General features: G+C 35.5%; 1 protein-coding gene and 1 pseudogene across 1 annotated transcript in view; one reads left to right on the top strand and one right to left on the bottom strand.

Annotated features, from left to right (window-relative positions):
• Positions 1–18,953, bottom strand: part of AADACL2 (arylacetamide deacetylase like 2) — a 35,445-nt gene extending 16,492 nt beyond the window's left edge. The window contains 5 exon segments of the mRNA XM_044255086.1: positions 7,440–7,611; positions 10,385–10,454; positions 15,711–15,933; positions 18,736–18,806; positions 18,809–18,953. Of these exon segments, the coding sequence (XP_044111021.1) occupies positions 7,440–7,611; positions 10,385–10,454; positions 15,711–15,933; positions 18,736–18,806; positions 18,809–18,872 (600 nt within the window). The 5' untranslated portion in view covers positions 18,873–18,953.
• On the top strand, positions 3,218–5,529 carry LOC122908405 (annotated as a pseudogene).
• Positions 18,954–19,271: the final 318 nt, after the last annotated feature.

Below are 19,271 nucleotides of genomic sequence, written 5' to 3'. Positions count from 1 at the left end.
TTCAAACTTTGAAAGGAATAATTTCAAAGCCAGATTTCGGACTTAACTTGCACTATTAATAAAGACCTTTTAGTTCTACAGACCTAAAGAAGTTAGCCAATCTTTTATTTAATCTAGGCAAATTTACTGAGACATTTCTTTCCCTAAGATGAAGATTTATATCCCAAGACAAGTTCCTTTTCCTAGACACATCTTCCACTTGACCAACACAGGGAGAGAAAGAGCTATTGTTAATTAACCCATAATAGAGGAATGGAGGAATTTCTCTAGGTCTTAAGTGAAAAATACTCCGTTCAAGATCTAATAAATGATGACAAAGACTCTCCTGAGACTACATAATGGCTTTTGCAATTTATCTTGATACTGCTAGCATAGATGGATAGAGGATTTCAGAGCAATGGTGATACAAAATTCATGTTAGAAGAGGACAGGTATATCTGCTTTCAATGGATTTCAGGTACTCTGGGTGACAATGGATGTTGTGATTACATAGAGATAAATAAACATGGCAGAAACAAGTATACTTCACTACTGAAAATATCCCAGGTCCAGAGGTGCTGATGGTCAAGTTTTCTTTAAAGCATCATCATCAATTACAGTCTCTGATTAATATTTACTATTAAGGGGGCACCTGGGTGGTTCAGTGGGTTAAAGCCTCTGCCTTAGGCTCAGGTCATGATCCCAGGACTCTGGGATCGAGCCCCGCATCAGGCTCTCTGCTCAGTGGGGAGCCTGCTTCCTCCTCTCTATCTGCCTGCCTCTCTGCCTACTTGTGATCTCTGTCTGTCAAATAAACAAATAAAATCTTTAAAAAATAAAAAAAATTTACTATTAAGGCTATTTTGTAAAGAAAAATTTTTTAATATTTTTAAAGAGGGGTCAAACATACAAGACCATATGTGGCCATAGAAACATGATATAGGGATGTCACAGAAATATTGCTGTAAATTGGATCACAAGTCCACATGAATGACACCTTATGACAAATGACATAAATTAGGAATGGTATATTTAGAAAGGCCAAAACTATAAACTTTATGAAATATAGATATACTACATATTCCTTTTTTTAAAAGATTTACTTATTTAAGAGAAAGAGAGAGAGCATGAGCAGGAAGGGCAGAGGGCAAGGGAGAGAGAATTGTGAGGGAGAGAGAACCTCAGGCAGACTCCACATTGAGTGCGGAGACGGACACAGGGCTCAATCTCAGGACTCTGAGATCATGACCTGACCTGAAACCAAGAGTCAGGCACTTAACCAACTGAGAAAGAAATTTAGTAATTACTTCAAAGTATCAAATCAGTCCATATTATTTTCTAAAATTAAGAAGACACTTATGATCTAAATAAACAAAAATAATGCATAAATTACTTTAAAATAAAATTGGATGTGCTGGCCATGAAATTGCATTTAGATGCTGCATTTAAATTTTAACAATATTTGTTCCTTTAAATTAAAAATTAAGGGGCTATGTCCAAAAAAGTTTCCTTGGCTATAGTGATTATTCAGATCACTGTGATGGGCTAGCAACATTAGTGATTTTAGGACGCATTATATGAAGTTGCCAGAAAGCCTCAGAATTGTAGGGGAAATATATTCATTTCCTTTTCAATAATTAGAATATAATTGAAAAATAAACAAAGTCCACAAAAGAAAATTATGGGGATCCCTGGGTGGCTCAGTTGGTTAAATTGCTGCCTTTGGCTCAGGTCATGATCTCAGGGTTCTGAGATCAAGTCCCACATCAGTCTCCTTGCCCAGCAGGAAGCCTGCTTCTCCCTCTGCCTGCTGTTCTCCCTGCTTGTGCTCTCTCTCAGCAAATAAACAAAATCTTAAAAAAAAAAAAGAAGAAAATTACAGAAGAATGTATTTGACTTCTCAATTCAGAGAACATCTTTTTATATTGTGAATTCTATATGATTTTTTTTGTATCCACACAGGAAAAACACATCTAATATAGCCTCTTGAAGTCTTATCAGAGTATGGAACAATATTGATCTCTCAGTGATATATTCTTTTGAAATTAAGTTTTTCAGGCCATAAATCTATAACATGCTATTAAACACAGGGTCATGAGACTTTGGGGGAAAAATAGGCTTATAATACTTACAAAGTAAAAGTTGATTTTGATGACCCAGATAAAAAAAATAAACCTAGTATGGGGAATAAAACTTTTTGATTAAAATGTAATTTATGTAGAAAGTTTAGCAGACCATGAGTAAGTAATTAAAGTACAGTCATAAAAATAAACAAGAAAGGGTAAAGGAAATCACATTTTTCATGTTATTTAAGCATATTGAATTCTGATATAGTATTTTCAATTGTAATAATCTCTTTGTTTAGATATATCAGAAAGTTAAACAGATACTTAATGTTCCTATATAATTAACTAATTCAAGGAAAAGGATAATGTCAAATTTTAATTAACTTCAAGACAACAATTACACTGCCCCATAAATTTTACTAAGAATTACATCTGTTTTTGGTGACTATGTTAGTATTTAGGATTGCCCTGTTGGAAAGCAATAAGATAGGTCTTCATATCTTGATGAATGTCTATGATTATATATGTTATCACTTCAAAAGCTTTTTTTTTCTCATTTACAAAGCCTGAAAAATACTACAATAGCCAAGCAGAAATTACAAGTTTATCAAGTTTACCTTGATAAATTACAAGTTTATCTTGATCATTACTGGGTAATTACTGGATAGTTTTTAGAATTTTGTATCCACAAAATGAGTTTTAGATAAAATTCAAGATTAAATTGCTATATGACTTGGCATAGCAATGAATATAATAATGTAAAAGAGGGGATAGTCTCCAATATTCATTCCCCACCATACCCCCTACCCCATCCCAGCAAGATCTTTCAAATAAGTTGATATATTATTTCAAATACATAGCAAATCACTTCAGGTCATAAGAGGCCTCAGGAATCAATAAGTCTAATGGTTTGCAAATTTTCTTTTTGGTAATGATCTAACTTGAGTATTTTATTTTCATACTTAAAAGGAAGTAACTTTTTTTAAATGAGGGAGATTCTGGGTTTGTTTATACGTGGAAATTCAGGAAGAATGGCACACGTGGAGAGGGCATTAAAGCTCTGAGCCCTTTCCCCACAACTTGCCCCATGCATGTCTCCCATCTGACTGTATCTAAGTTATGTCCTTTTATAATAACATGATAACCTAGGACTTTCTCCTCATTGTAATGAGATGGCCTCCTGTGCTGCACTTTGTTATTCCAAAGCAGAATATGCTGGATTTCTAAACTATGAAGGAAAAAAGTCCCAGATTTTGATGACATGTACCATGAAACTGAAGCAGAAACAGATCAGGTGATCAGAATGAATGAAGGTATTTCCTCCATACCCATTAATTTATGAATCTATTCCCCACATGTGTTAAAGCTAACTCTTACCAACCTACCTAGAGTTACAAAAGTTCTCACAGGAGATCAGACCAGATAGTGAGTAACAATCAGAGAAATGATTGTGCAGTTCATCATGCAGAAGAATGGATTTTGGGCTATTGCCCTAGCCAAAACCAATCTTACAAACTCAAATCCCTGAATCTAGCTAAAGATGTTGATCCTCAAGATCTGAGAACCACAGGATTCATCACCAAACTAGACCTTACAGATGAAGAAACAGATGCCAGGGATGTCCTAGAGAACAAGATGCTGCCTCTTTGCAGGGGTTATGTGACAGTGGTAAACAGAAGCTAGGAGAACACAGATAGGAAGAAGGACATTAAGGCTGCCACACTGATGGAAAAGAAATTGCTTCTCTTAAATCCAGCTTACAAACATCTTGCTGATTGGGTGGGGACCCCATTCCTGCAGAAATCGCTTAGTCAGCAACTTACCAGTCACATTTGAGATTCTCTGTCAAACTTCAGGAGCAAGCTATAAGGACAGTTGCTCTCCACAGAAAATGAAGTAGAAGCCTACAAAAACATTAAGCCAGAAGACCCCTACCAGGAAGACCAAAGCATTGCTACAGGTAGGTCAACAAGTTGCTGTGGACTTTGAGAGGAGAATCAAAGGGTCAGGGGATCAAGTAGATACCCTGGAACTCTCAAGGGGTGCTAAAATCAATTGCATTTTCTATGAAGGCTTTCCTTCTGAGAATAGTAAAGATGGAGTTCAGTGAGAAAGAACTATGAGGAGAAATAACCTACGCAATCAAAAACATGCACTGTATCAGGACAGGGTTGTTTATTCCAGACATGGCAAACCAAGCAATAGTCAGAAAATGAATTGCAAAACTGATAAGGCCTTCCTTGAGGAGTGTATATTGGTAACATAAAAATTAATCAACACTATCAAGAAGTATACCCCCCAAAATGGCAAACTTGCCCAGATCCTGCAAAGAAATGGAAAGGATTGTTGCTAACCGTGTTTGACAGCAAGAAGGCAAGACAATGCTCCAGGTACTACTATTGATTGACATTTGAGTCTCCCACTATAACACCAAGGAGGGAGATTTCATTAACAATGCAAATGCTTAGCAGAGGAGCAGTCAAGTTCATGAGAAAGACACAACTGGAAATTAGGTGACTTGCAAAGAGTAGGTAGCCATTAGCATTACTGGCATCATCATCAAGGAAGCTTTAAAGGGTACTGATTTGTCCTTGCCACTGAAAGTTTGTTCTCATACAAAGATGACAAGGAAGAAAGAAAGGAAGTATTGGACAACCTGGAAATTTGGGACATGGACAGGAGCTTAATGTCTAGCAAACACATCTTTGCATTCTTTAAGAAAAAACAAAAGAAGTATACAAACATTGTTGCTTTCTTGAGGTAGCATGTGATTCACAGGAGGATGTAGGCAGATGGAAGTCCTCTCTATTAAGAACTGAGGTTTCTCCTGATGAATATTTAACAGCAAATAATGAGAATAGTCAAGCAAAAAAGTTTTCCATGGACCCAGAGGTGGAGAGTCAAGTGAGACCATTCATAACCTAGTAGACTCTTACATGTGTACCTTCCATATATGTGTTGACATCCTATTCCAAAAATGATAATGCACTTAATAATAAATAATGTTAAAGATTTTGTGACTTCAGAGCTCTTAGCACAGTTATATTCTTTAAAGGACCAAAATACTCAGATGGAGAAATCTGCTGAGCAGGCTCATCACTGAGATGAGATGTTTCAAATGTACCAAACTCTTAAAGAAGCCTTTGTGAGGGTTGGTGACATCATCACTGGCACTACCTTTACCCTAGCTCCACTTGCTTTGGATGACTCCTGGAAACAGCAGTCCTTCAGTTCACCCACTCCACACCTGACAACCCAAACAAGGCAGACCCTGAGTGTTCCTCTCACATGACCCACGTGGCCCACATCCAGCCAAAGTTCTCCCCTAGATGCCGGCACTACTTGGGAGTTCATCCTGTTCCCTTCCAGCTGGCCCCTTTCTTCTTTTTCCCAACAGCAGCAACTCATTGGAGCACCTCTACAAGTTTCCTCTCAGCCCACAAGGGCCCCTTCCAATGTCCTGAATCAGTCCCCTGAATTCTGAGTGAGGACAAATTCACAATTCTTTTTTTTAACTCTTTTTTTTTTAAGATTTTAATTATTTATTTGACAGACAGAGATCACAAGTAGGCAGAGAGACAGACAGAGAAAGAGAGGAAGAAGCAGGCTCCCCGCTGAGCAGAGAGCCCAATGTGGAGCTCGATCCCAGATTCCTGGGATCATGACCTGAGCCTAAGGCAGAGGCTTTAACCACTGAGCCACCCAGGTGCCCCAACCCCACAATTCTTATGAGTTTCTCTTTGCATACCTAACATCAAGCTTTGGTGCATGAATGAAGAAGCTGCCATGAATACTTGGGCTCAGGAAACACAGATGACTAATTGACTTATGTGACTAGCTTATATCTGATTTCCCCACAATCACATATTCGAAAAAACCTGACTTACTCTCTCCTCAACAGCCCTCTAAAGGTTTGACTTTTAGAAACCGAGTGTCATTTGAACAAATAAAGAATTCGTGTTATGATTTCTTATTTCAGCTATGAGCTTTCTATTTTCTTCATCATTCTTCTCCTTTAAAGAACAGATCAATTAATTTATGATTAGGTATTCTGAAAAAAAAATTAAGAAGTTGGAATGCTTCCCAAATGATTGAATGAGGCCAATATAACTGTTATATCAAAACCTGACAAAGAGCTTTAAAAAAAGAGAAATCAATCACTCAAATCTTTAATGTTAGCAAATGGAAACCAGTAATATATAAAAATTTAAGTCATCATGATCAAGTGAGGCTCATGTCTGGAATGCAAGCATAATTTTGCCAGCATGATTTTACATCTGAAAGTAAAATCACATAACTTGCCACATTAAAAGAGTAAGGGAGAAAAACCACATGGTCATCCCTATAGATGCACTAAAAACGTTCAGCAAACTTAGGGAGCCTGGGTGGCTCAGTTAGTTAAGCATCTAACTCTTAGTTTCAGCTCAGGTCCTGATCTCAGGATGACTTACTCTCAGCACAGAGTCTGGTTGTCCCTCTCCCATATGATCTGTCTCTCCCAACTGCTCCCCGATCTGCTCACTTGCTGGAGGTCTCTCTCTCTCTCTCTCTAAAATAGCAAATAAATAAATAAATAAAATCTAATAAAAATTTTATCTAATTTAATACCTGTTTATGGAAACACTATCTGCAAATTAGGGATAGAAAGGACTTCCTCAACCAACAAAAGCCAACTATGAAAAACCTTCAGTTAGCATCATATTTATTAGTGAAATGTTGAACAATTTCCTCCTAAGACTCAGAGAAAGATAATTGTATTCAGTATCATCTTGAAAGACCTAGCCAGTGCACTAATTAGGAAAAGTAGAAAGATTTGGAAAGAAAAAATTAAAACTGTTTCTAGTCGTGGAAAATATGATTGTATAGAAAATTCTAGAAAATGTTAAAAAATACTAGAATCTGTAAGTGAAATGTTTAAGGATATGTTTATTTAAAAAAAGGATATGATTATAAAAAGCCAATGTAAAAATTAAATGTATTTCTATATACTGTCAAGAAAACATTTGAAAAATATTATTTTACATGAAAATTTTCCAAAATAACTCGGGAAAAAATTGAAGAAAGATTTGTAAGATATGTACATTGAAAAAGTAAAACACCACCTGTCAATTTAGAAATTGACACAATATCCCAACATTTGATGGAACAGACTAGAGTAGTAGGAACAGTTTTGAAGAAAAAACAAAGCTAAAGTCAATGTAGTTATCAGTGGAACTGAAGAGAGGATTCAGAAGTAGTCATATCATGGTCAACTGATCTTAGACTCAAGCATTACTATAATCCAGTGAGAAAGGATGGTCTTTTCAATAAATGATGCCATAAGAACTGATTATCTGTACAGGAAAAAAAAAATGAGTTTTGACCTCAACCTCTCAAAATAAAGACAAAACATACCTGTTGAATGACTCCTGCTGCCAAATTAGCCCCAGAACTGTCTCCTGCAATATAGATTCGGGTGGGATCTACTCCATATTTTGTAAGGATTTCATCTTGAAGAAAATACTTGACTACAGTGAAGCAATCTTCATATGGAACCGGAAATTTGTATTGAGGAGCTAATCTATAGCTTTAGAAAAGAACAATTCATTTAAACAATTTTTTAAAAGTACGATTTATGGTTGTATCTTTCTATGCAGCTTTTAAATGTCAAATAGATGCAATTTAACACCAGTCTCTATTGTTTAATCTTCCAAAAATCAAACCTGAGTCTTTCCACTAACTCATTATTTGAAAAAAAAAATGAAAATTGGTACAAAAGTTTTCAACTTTGTATCTAAAGTCCATGGGTAGCGTTATGTGTGAGGAGTAGGGAATACTATGAACTTTCTAAGATTGTAAGCATAATTTTTAGTCCAAGTACATCTTTAACTGAATATACTCCACAACTTATATCATCTCAATGTAACCAATGATCCAGACATTAAGTAACTATATATATATGTTCATATACATATGTATATGTATAAATACATATGTATAAATACATGTATATGTATACATATATATATGAAAAACACCATGGATTTTTTTTTAAGATTTTATTTATTTATTTGTCAGGGAGAGAGAGGGAGAGAGAGCAAGCACAGGCAGACAGAATGGCAGGCAGAGGCAGAGGGAGAAGCAGGTTCCCTGCCTAGCAAGGAGCCCAATGTAGGACTCAATCCCAGGACGCTGGGATCATGACCTGAGCCGAAGGCAGCTGCTTAACCGACTGAGCCACCCAGGCATCCCAACACCATGGATTTTTGAAGGCAGCAGATCTAAGAGACTATTCTAGGTGAAGTGTTATATTTTTTCAAGGTCATTCAGAAAAAATTTCTACATGCTTGCAATGTACATATTTCACCATGGATAATTCCCAGCAGTTTATTTTTTTTAATAAGTCCATATAAGTTTAATGTTTTATTTTTTTAAGATTATTTATTTATTGGGGCACCTGGGTGGCTCAGTGGGTTAAAGTCTCTGCTTTTGGCTCAGGTCATGATCTGAGGGTCCTGGGATGGAGCCCTGCATCGGGCTCTTTGCTCAGTGGGGAGCCTGCTTCCCCAACCCCCTCTGTCTGCCTCTCTGCCTACTTGTGATCTCTGTCAAATAAATAATTTTTTAAAAAAAGATTACTTATTTATTATCAGAGACAGAGAGAGCATGCACAAGCAGGGGGAGCAGCAGGCAGAGGGGAAAGTAGAGGGGGAAACTTAGCTCCCTGCTAAGCAAGGAGCCAAATGTGGGACTCAATCCCAAGACCCTGGGATCATGACCTGAGCTGATGGCAGATGCTTAACCAACTGAGCCAGCCAGGCATCCCCCCAGCAGCTGATTTTAGATGGAAAATTTTAAAGTATAAATAACTTTAAATATGCTAGGGAGTTTGCTTGTTTTTGATAAATTCATTTGTAAGGCAAACTATTACACCCTATTTTTAATGGATATAAATGGATTTTTCCCCCTGATATGTGGGCCAGTAAAAATAGAATAATTCTATTAGCCTGTTATCTATCAGGGTTCTTTCTTTTTGCTCTTCAGAATAATAAAATTTGTAAATATCTGTACTTAACATTAAATGTTGGTGATATAATTACTTAAAATTTTACCATAAACCATGTTTAGAAAGCCCTAAACTAAGTATAGGTTAAACTCACTGCAAAGATATTGGTGTCTATTACTTTAAATCCATTAGATTTAGACTTTTTAGAGGAAGGAATAATACAAATCATAAAGATTTGACAGGTTATATAAGCCAGACACAAACATATCACTATATTAAAACAGATTTAAAATGAGAAGGTTTAGATTACTTCAAAAGCTATGAAGGTAAGGAGTGTCTGGGTGGCTCATTTAGTCAAGTGTCTGATGTCAACCTGGGTCATGATCTCAGGGTCCTGGGATTGAGCTCAGCTTTGGGCTCCTGGCCCAGTGCAGAGTCTGCCTCTGTCCTTCTCCTGCTTATGCTCTCTCAGTTTCTCTCTTTCTCGCTCAAATAAATATAAGAAATCTTAAAAAAAAAAAAAAACAACAACCAACTATGAAGTTAAAAAAAGGTAATGTCCTCATATTATATTTATTAGAAGCATCCTTGAAAATAGCAAGTTCTAGGTACTGTAAGTAACCATAATGACAACATTGGCAATCACTCTTTAGATGATCAAATTGTCACTTTTGTTATCTAAGCTTTCATAGCTTCCTAGCTAAACAAACAAGCAAACAAAAATGTATGTTACTATGTCCTCTAAGAAACTATTGGATTAGAACTCTCTAAGTATGCTTTTGTTACTACTATGGACTAGGGAAGAGGAGTTAAAAAAAATTCCTCTTAGGAATGTCAGCTTCAGAAATATAGATTGTACCAGTCTAAGAAAATATTGAACTGTCCTGGGACATTCTGATATTTTCGAGCAAAATCCACAATGTAAGATCACTTTACCTGAGATTAGCTTAAAATTCTTAGCTGATCCAACCTTTATCACCTACATTACTCTAAACAAGAATTATCATAAAATGAAGCATATTACCCTCTACCCAAACACAACCTAGTATCCCAAATGCATAATAATTTATTTCTTCCTACCTAATTGTGTTATCCAGGGTACAAAATGGGAACTGACTTTTATGTGTCTATAGCAAGTGTTTCCAAAAATGCTCACTCAAAGATGGCACTCAGAGACTCACAGAACCACAGAAGAATATGAGATAATGGATTCTTCTGAGGAATGGTTTTTGATGCAATGGTGACAGAGTGATTTTTAAGAAATTATTTCTGAGAAATAGATGACTAGATTTGGAAATCAAACCTTTACTTAGTGAAAGAAAAATCATAGTAACCAAAGAAAATCATTTCTTACTCCACTCCGACGACGACAGCATCGAGTTTCTTTGCAGTCCATCTATTCAGGGCATCCAAACCTCTAAGTTCTGAAATGAAGAAATAAATGTCAATGTCCTCCCTGTAATGAGAAAAAGGTGACTTGTGAGTGTTATAAAGGAATCTATATTTCCTGTTCTATTTCTGTGAGGAGGGACCAGAATCAGCATGACACACTCTGTAGGGGTGCCTCCTCAGTCACTCATTGTCTTCAGGGATGAAAAGATGGCCTCGCAAATTGGTGGTTTTGAGGAAGAGAAAGGAGGCTCAGACTATTCTTATTTTTCTCTTTTCATGTGCTGCCTGTTCACAAGGATCCTCACTCCCAAGAACCTTCTGTGGCTTGTTGTATTTTGCTCTGCTTGTTCTTTCAGGCAGCAAGTTTTATAGGGAGGAAGTGTGTGATTGGTCAGCAGGGCCAGCCACTGCAGATGAGTTGATCTAGCTCAAGAGTGTCAAAGAGTGTCATAACAATACCTATATACTCATTCTCCAAAGATTTCTTTAGAAATAATAGTTATGCTTTGACCATCATTTACTTTAATTTTGTGTATAATCTTCAATGGGTCCAGGAGAGAAAGTCAATAATAGATGTACTGACTCTCTAAAACCACAGCTCTCAATAATATGGTTCTTTGAACTTCCAAATTCTTTAAATATGCCACATTATAAAATGATGCAATAACCTTAGTATTTAAGAAAGAGTCTAAGGAAAAGCAACTAAATTTTGAGAGAGCCTCTAGAAAGTCAGTATGTGGACTTAGATGTACATATCTATTTTGGTACACATGGCACACAAGCCATTGCCCCTCTCCCCAGTATACATACATATCTCATTCCAAATACCTCCAAATCCAATTTACCAGTGACCTGGCCCCAAAACTTTGGCAACCCTGTGACATCTGCTATTAATTTATTTACCACAGGATCCTAGAAATTCAGAGAATTCTAGAGCCATGATCAAATTCCAAACTTTTCCAAGATGTCTCCTGCACATTAACAAAACGTCAAATTAATAACTAATGAAATACTGTGTGTGTGACTACCCTGAAAACAGAAAAGTAAGTCAGGCAGTCTTTTATGTAGAAAAATAGTATTTTCATTAAAGATTGGGTTGATAATTCTCAGTGCAAGGTAAGGGGGTGGATGAACACCAAAATGTGCAAGACATAAGAACCCTGTGACCCTCACGCTAAATACTCTTTAATGACATGTTTCAAACCTGTCTTCATTTTTATTTCCCAATACTTTTCACTTTTCTTACAACATAAGTCAGTTTAAATTTCTTGTTTTCCATTCTTTATCTCCAGATGTCCTAACTCACAATCTTTGCTGATATAATCTGTTGACTCGTGTTTTTCTCTGTCCAATTATTGAATTTACATTACAACCCAGATAGAAAAAAGAAGACATTAGGTTAGATGTCAGAAAACAACAACTACAGTTCTGTGTAAAAAATTCTACCAGAGAAATATCTTCTTCTTCTATTTCTTAGTTCTCAAACCAACTTCAACAAATTTGAAGGAGAAAAAAAAAGAAAAAAGAAAAAATAGGAAGCCTAGGAAACAAAGTGAGGAAATTGAAATTAGTAAATACCAAAGAATAGCTAGTGTCTCTGTCCTGATTTGTAAAAAAAAAAAAAAAAAAAAAAAAAAGAGATCTAAGTCTTTTATAGTTTATTTATATAAGTCCTGACAGATCTATGAACAAATAATGTGCAAATATAAAGCCAAGACACAAGAAGATGACACAAGTGAAATTTAGCTGAGCAAGAAATTGGAATGTGTGTCCTGAATAATAATTTGCACATTTTTAGGAATTACTGACTGTAATCATTGTACTTGCCAATGAAGGGGAAATCAATCTGATAATCAGGACCACTTCTAAGTATTTTTCAAAGTGATATTTTCTCATCTGTGAGCATTTCACTTGGGCTGACTGAAGTCCCAGGTGATATGTATGTGGATACTTGGGTATTTCATAGACCTTATGAAAACTTTAATGGCATAAATAAATCTCTTTAGAGACAAATGAGGCCAAACTGCTATTTAATTTATCTTATATATATTATAATATATATTTATATATTATATTTATATTTATTATAATATTTCATAAAGGAAGCAAAGTATTCCAAACACCCTAATGCCTGATATAAATTAAATTATAGATGAAATCTATTTTATTGAAAAGACTAAGGAAGTTAAAAGACATAACAATACTGGAAAAACATTTTAACTAATAATCACTCTAGAGAACACCACAGAATTTCTTTTCAGTCATTCACTTTTTTTTTCCTCAGAAGACATTTATTTGTTGAACATTCATTGAATGGAAAATGCTTTGGTAGATGCTAAGAGGTGACTTTACTTCCTGAAGAGATACTGAACCAAACATGCTACACAATTACAAAACAAAACAGGGATTGCTGCCTTCAGGTAAATGTAAACCGCAATGGACCATATAGCAATATTACTAAAATTTTTTAAAGCCAGAGAAGACTACACACACACACATACACACACACACACACACACACACCCCAACCCACACCCTCACCCATGAAATGATGCTTTTCCTGAACATAAAAGGGTTAGCAGGAGTTTTCTTGAAGTAAGATGAGAAGGACATTCTACAGCACCATAGCCAGAGACAGAAATAAGTATTCATAGAGGGTTAGGAAACTAAATACAGCTATGTATGGTTGAAGCAAAATTATGAAGGGAAGCACTGGCAAGAAAAATTAAAAATGTAAGAATCTGGAAATCTGAACACTTTGCTAATGGATTTAGATTTACTTTATTATATGATGAAAGTCACTGAAGAGTTTAAACAAAGAAATCATATAACCAGATTTGCATGTTAGAAAGATCCAGTACACTAAGAGTGGAAGATGAAATCAAGTTGAACAGGACACACGCAGAGACATCAGAAAGGAATATCTTTAAAATATCATGAAGTAGTAAATTGTATTAATGAAGTCAAAACTTCCAGAAGTATAATGAATGGGGTATAGTAATTTGATGTGAGCACTAAAGAACCGTAAATAATTGGCCATAATTGCTATTTACTGAGGACTTTCAGATGTTGGTTTAGACGGATGGGGGGTTTTTTGCTTGTTTTCTAAGGCCATTTGGACACAAGACAAAAAATTGTATTTGGTCCTATTGAGCTCAAGATGTGTGTGGTTTGTCCAGTTATAAATGTCTAAATGGATCCAGGACTCAGGAATAGTGTCAGAGAAGCAGAGTCAGGACTGGATGTCAGCAACATGTAGATATTTGGAAAAGAGAAGAGACTGGAAAACAGAGTGTGTGAATTCAACACCCAAAGGTAGGGAGAGAATTGGGGGCGGGGGGCTTGAGGACAAGAATATTTATGAAGAATAAATGTGGAAAATCTTTTATTTTCTTTGGTTTGTTTTTAAAGATTTAATTAATTAATTAATTAGTTAATTAATTTATGAGAGAAAGAGCATAAGAGAGGGGAGGGAGAGGAACAAGCAGACTCCAATCCAGGGCTTGATCTCATGACCCTAAGATCATGACCAGAGCCAAAACCAAGAGTCAGAAGCATAACTGACTGAGCCATGCAGGTGGCCTTATTTTGTTTTTAAATGAGAGATGAGAAAGAGAGATGAGAAAACAAAAAATGACTGGAAATCTAGGAGATACTTCGTCATAGAAACAGGGAGGAGCAGTACCTGTCAGAGGAGAAAAGCCTTGTCTTTATCAAATGTAGTAGATTGTAGAGATCAAAGAGATAATTAAAGTTGGAAAAAGAAAGGAGTAGGGAAGGACTAGAGCCTGTAAGGACAAAGAAATGTGTCTGAGAAGGAAGGGAAAATGGAAGGGACTGATTACACAGAGGAATCATGGTCAAGCAGAAAACAATTTTTTAAAGATGAGAATAACCATGGTGTTCCTGGACGTCAGAAAGCTAGGGAGGAGGTAACTACAAAGGCAAAATTGTAGTACCATTTTAGCATTTTGTATATTAATCTGAGTTTTTATGCCTCATTAATTTTCTCTATGACTAGTCCTCATAACTTATTTTTGGTTAAGTATAGCTTGCTATATTGCACGTATCTTTTTTTTTAAGATTTTATTTATTTATTTGACAGATAGAGATCACAAGTAGGCAGAGAGGCAGGCAGAGAGAAAAGAGGAAGCAGGATCCCTGCTGAGCAGAGAGCCCTATGTGGGGCTCGATCCCAGGACCCTGGGATCATGACCTGGGCCGAAGGCAGAGACTTTAACCCATTGAGCCACCCAGGCACCCCATACACATATCTTTTTAAGGTTCTCAAACTATTTAGAACCAAATGAGGCTTAGAGAAAGACAAAAGGTATAAAAAAATTATTTATTACCTGTTTATCTTTCCTCGATTATATTCATTTGTTTAACTAAATAGAACAGTGCCACCTTTTTTTATATGAGTACTACTGTATCATCAGGTTTTCCAAAGTTCTCATATAGAGAAATGTATTCATGTTTTTGTTTTGAATCTGCTATATATGCCTCTTAGAATCATTGCCAGAGATGGATAGGGAAACTAGACCTCATAGAAAGAGGTTTGTTTGTTTGAAGATTTACTTGTTGGGCAGAGAGTGAAAGAGAGAGCACAAATAGGGGGAGCTAGAGGTAGGCAGAGTGAGAGGGAGAAGCAAGCTCCCCACTGAGCAGGCAGCCAAAGGCTCCATCCCAAGACCCTTTGATCATGACCTGAGTCGAAAGCAGATGCTTAACCAACTGAGCCACCCAGGTGCCCCCAAAACAAAGAGTTTATTATAACATAGGTCTATTTTGTGTGTATGTGTGTGTGTTTTTTTTTTTTTTTTTTACAAATTAAGACTAGGTATCATTCTAAGCTTTATCACTGTTAGCGTTATTGTTATAGTGACTACAAACTTGAGCTTGTAGCCACCAACAACCTATGACTCTGATTTACCATTTAAAACTTCTGCATTGCCTCAATACTTCTGTTTCTGAGTATATTTTGATCCCAAAGAAAACAAGTTATACTAATTGATTCATTCATATCCTACTTTCATTTGATATGAATTCATTCACTGTAAAAGCTGAAAAGAAAATGTTTAGCAAAATCAAACCAAACAAAAACAAAAATAATGATCTCTATGATATTTTTTGCCAACACGTGTCTGTGGTAATCTCTCTACTAGATATCTAATATTTATAGCTACACTTATACCTATTACACATATAAGTATGCATATTTATATTAAATAGTTCTTATATCAAAACTATATAGTCAGTTATAATTTTCTCTTATATGAGGAACTTACTGAAACTTCCAAGACAAAAAACACCACCATGAATATAGATTACAGCTCGTCTTGGGGTTTCTGACTTGCTCTTTGGCAAGTACAAACATACTGGAATGTCAACAAATTCTGTATCCATCACTGTGACATACTCATCAGAAACTGGTTGGGTATAGTCCAGCCTCAGTATCATGGAAATAAACTTTTCATATTTTATGATACCTATAGTCTCAAGACACATAGCCTGTAAAAGCAAAACAAAATTGAACATTTTCATTTTTATAATCAAATGCATAGAAAGAGAAAATCTTAAAAACATAAGCAAAATAAACAAAGAATGTTTTGTAACAATTATTTCCAAATAATATTGCATAGATCTTAGTTTGTAACCTTGTTGAAAATCTCAAGTATTCTGTATTTCAGATTAGTAACTGTGTCATTCAATAGCTGTCAATTTACCAGATTTTTTTTATGTCTGTCCTAATTATTTCTTAATTATAAGTTCTTATCTGAAAAATGTCCATGTCTTCTTATACCACCTTTTCTTTTTGTTTTGTAGGCATGCTGTCGTATTTTTCTTTTTTATGGTTCACTTTATTTAATTCAAATTTTTAAATGTTGTCTTGTGACCCACCATTAATTATTTAATTGCCCTGGTTTTCAACTCCAAATAGATTTAAGTCCTTCACTGCTCCCCACCGTCCCCATGCCCCAAATCCCTGTTTGATATCACCGAAGAAAATTCTCTGGTATTTCTGACAACTTTTCTAGGATCTTTGTGACATTGCAAAGGACAGTTTACTCAAAAGAAGAACCTTAAAAATTACATGGTCAATAAATAATACATTAAACAGCTTTTATTCCTACAATTATTTCCAAGAGTTTGAGGTACTACAGGGTCTTATAGAGCATCTAATGCCTATACTTTAACAACGAGGAAGCATGCAGAAGCTCTTAAATTGCAACCAGGAAATGTCAAAGTCAAATCTGCACCCATTTCTCTAGACCAGCCTCTTAGATTATCACTTACTGACTATATGACTGGAAACAAATTACTCTCTACTTCAATTTTTAAATCTTCATAATAATAATAATAATAATAAAATCCCTCGGTGGGTTGTTGTAGAATTTAAGTGAGTTAGGACTTTTAATGTACATAGAAGAGTGTCTAATGCATGTATGTATTCCATAAAGCTTGTCTTATTTAAGTATTCTTCACTAATAAAAATTATTAAGTAATTTCATGCTAATTGAATATAATCAGGTAAGGTCTCCCTTAAAGCAAGTTTTTGGTAAATGGGTAAATTACACTAATTTTTCACTTACTGAATTGAATTTGAAAAGATTTTTGGCAGATTGCCTTGTTTCTCATTTCTCAGGTATTTTCTGTTTCTGAGCAAATTCTTAAGTATATTTTGAACAATAACAAAAGTGCCGCTTTAGACATTATTTTGTGCTCTTCTACCACATGTGATCTGTAATCCACAAAGCAATCCTGAAAAGTGTTTATAATTAGTAACCCCACTTTCCAAGTATAAAAAAAGGTACAATGAAGGGTTAAGGAAATTTTCCAAGGTGGGACATGCTCTTCTACTAAACTCTACCAAACTTTCCAATCTAACACGTGATAGACATAACAATGCATTTTATTTATCAAGTTTTTTTCCTCAAGAACTTTAATTTTCACTTCCCTTTCATATGTTAAAGAATTAATTTTTCTTCCTGGTATCTCAACTTTGATTTACAAAATTCAGCACTGGGAAGAATTAAACTGTTTTCCTTAGAACATCCAATGACTGTTAATTTTACCAGCATTAATCTTTAAGGTAAATACATGGATGCTTTTCTTATTATCTTTTGAAAAATAAAGAACAATCCTAATACAACATCAAATCTATAAAGGCTTTAATTTTTACTATAGATGGGCAATGGCAAAAATAATTTGTAGCTGGAAAAGAATAGCCTTTATGGAGCTGGTACTTGCTTACCCACACCTGCGTTCATGTCATTTAACTCAAGGGGTAAGAGCATTGCAGAAGAGATAGTTATAGTGAAGCTATGGCTCTAGAAGTAAACAAAGAGATAAATATCAGGACTTAGCAGACACAAGTAGGAGTTGGGCATGTTTTCACAGAGATAATGTCCGCTGGACGAATTACCAGGGGACAGCCTTTCCCTCTGATACCACACATTACTTTCTCTTCTCTAATCATTCATTGCTGCCATTGTCTCCTTCACCTTCTTATCGCTTCTGTTATCAAAGAACGTCTCTGGGAGCCTCTTGGCTTGGCAGAAAGAGTATGAGCTTTGAAATGAGGTATATGTGGGCTCAAATTCTGAAGTTGTCTCTTTCTTGCTGCATGAGCTCCTCTGAACTTCTTTTCCCCCCTCTATAAAGTGATACAAATAATCAAAAGAAAGTGAGGATGCATGGAGGTACATATTATGGAAAGCTTATGTATTCTAAAAGCTAAAAAATGCTAGTGTCTAACCATATCTCCCCTTTACCAAGGAGCTATTTTTGCTCAATTCATAATCAACCCTACATATTTCAAGTCAGACAATCTGAAACCTAGCTATTTAGAATTAAAAATAAGCAATGGAAAACACTGAGATAATGGTAGCCCTAAATTAACATCAAGTGGGTACAAACACCAATAATGTTTATCTGTATAATATATACAAGTAAAACCTAATTGAAAACTCAAACATGAAAAAAACAACAAGAACAACTCAAACATGTGAAATAGAACTCAAAGGTTAAGCTACCAAGTAAACAAAGCTTTTCCCTTTAGCAGTACCACTTAATGTGTATCACAATAGATACAATCTTTACATTTAGATATAAACTCCTGGGAAGCAAGAATTCTACTCCACTCTATTTGCATAGATGAAGCTGCAGCAAGTTTTATTTACTTACTTTTATGTAATTGATCTATTCCATCAAAGAAGCAATGGTTATTTCAAAAGCAGTAACTACTAAAAAGTTCATAAGCACTGATTTTTAGGTATTCCAATATCCAGAAGAAAAAAATGTGAATCTTACCATAAATGTGCCAGTTTTAGCAAATATATCTATGGCTGTAACTTTCCAGTATTCTTCAGTGTTGCTGGGTATGGGGTATATATATAAAAGGCAAAGAGAGCACAAAGCAGCCCCAAACAGAAAGCTTTGAATGCCATGATACCCCTTTCTCTGGCCTCTTCACGGCGTTGAGATTAAAACATTTCCACAAATACTGACTAGTAAGTAGCAGAACAACTGCAGACTGGGAACCCTTTCAGGTAATGTATGATCATCTTACCAGTGTGAAGCTAATTTTTAATTCAAAAGTTATTGCATCAGTTGACTCATGCAATCGACTCATCAGGTGACTCATTTTTTAAATACGCAGATTCAGAGAAAGATATTGTAGCACAACAGTTCATGCCTATCTGATAATAAACAAATTAATAATTCCCACAGTGTTTCTTCACCCTGCCATACTGTCCTCATCCTAAAGCAATTTGGCATGAAATTGAAGCCTACATGAGAGCTCTTAAGGCAACACAAAGTAAAATTTTGTACAAAGAGGCTTTACA

The sequence above is a fragment of the Neovison vison genome, chromosome 6 (assembly GCF_020171115.1).
Source record: "Neovison vison isolate M4711 chromosome 6, ASM_NN_V1, whole genome shotgun sequence".
Lineage (NCBI taxonomy): Eukaryota > Metazoa > Chordata > Mammalia > Carnivora > Mustelidae > Neogale > Neogale vison.
The sequence above is the reverse complement of the archived record's forward strand: the minus strand, read 5'-3'. Positions and strand labels throughout refer to the sequence as shown.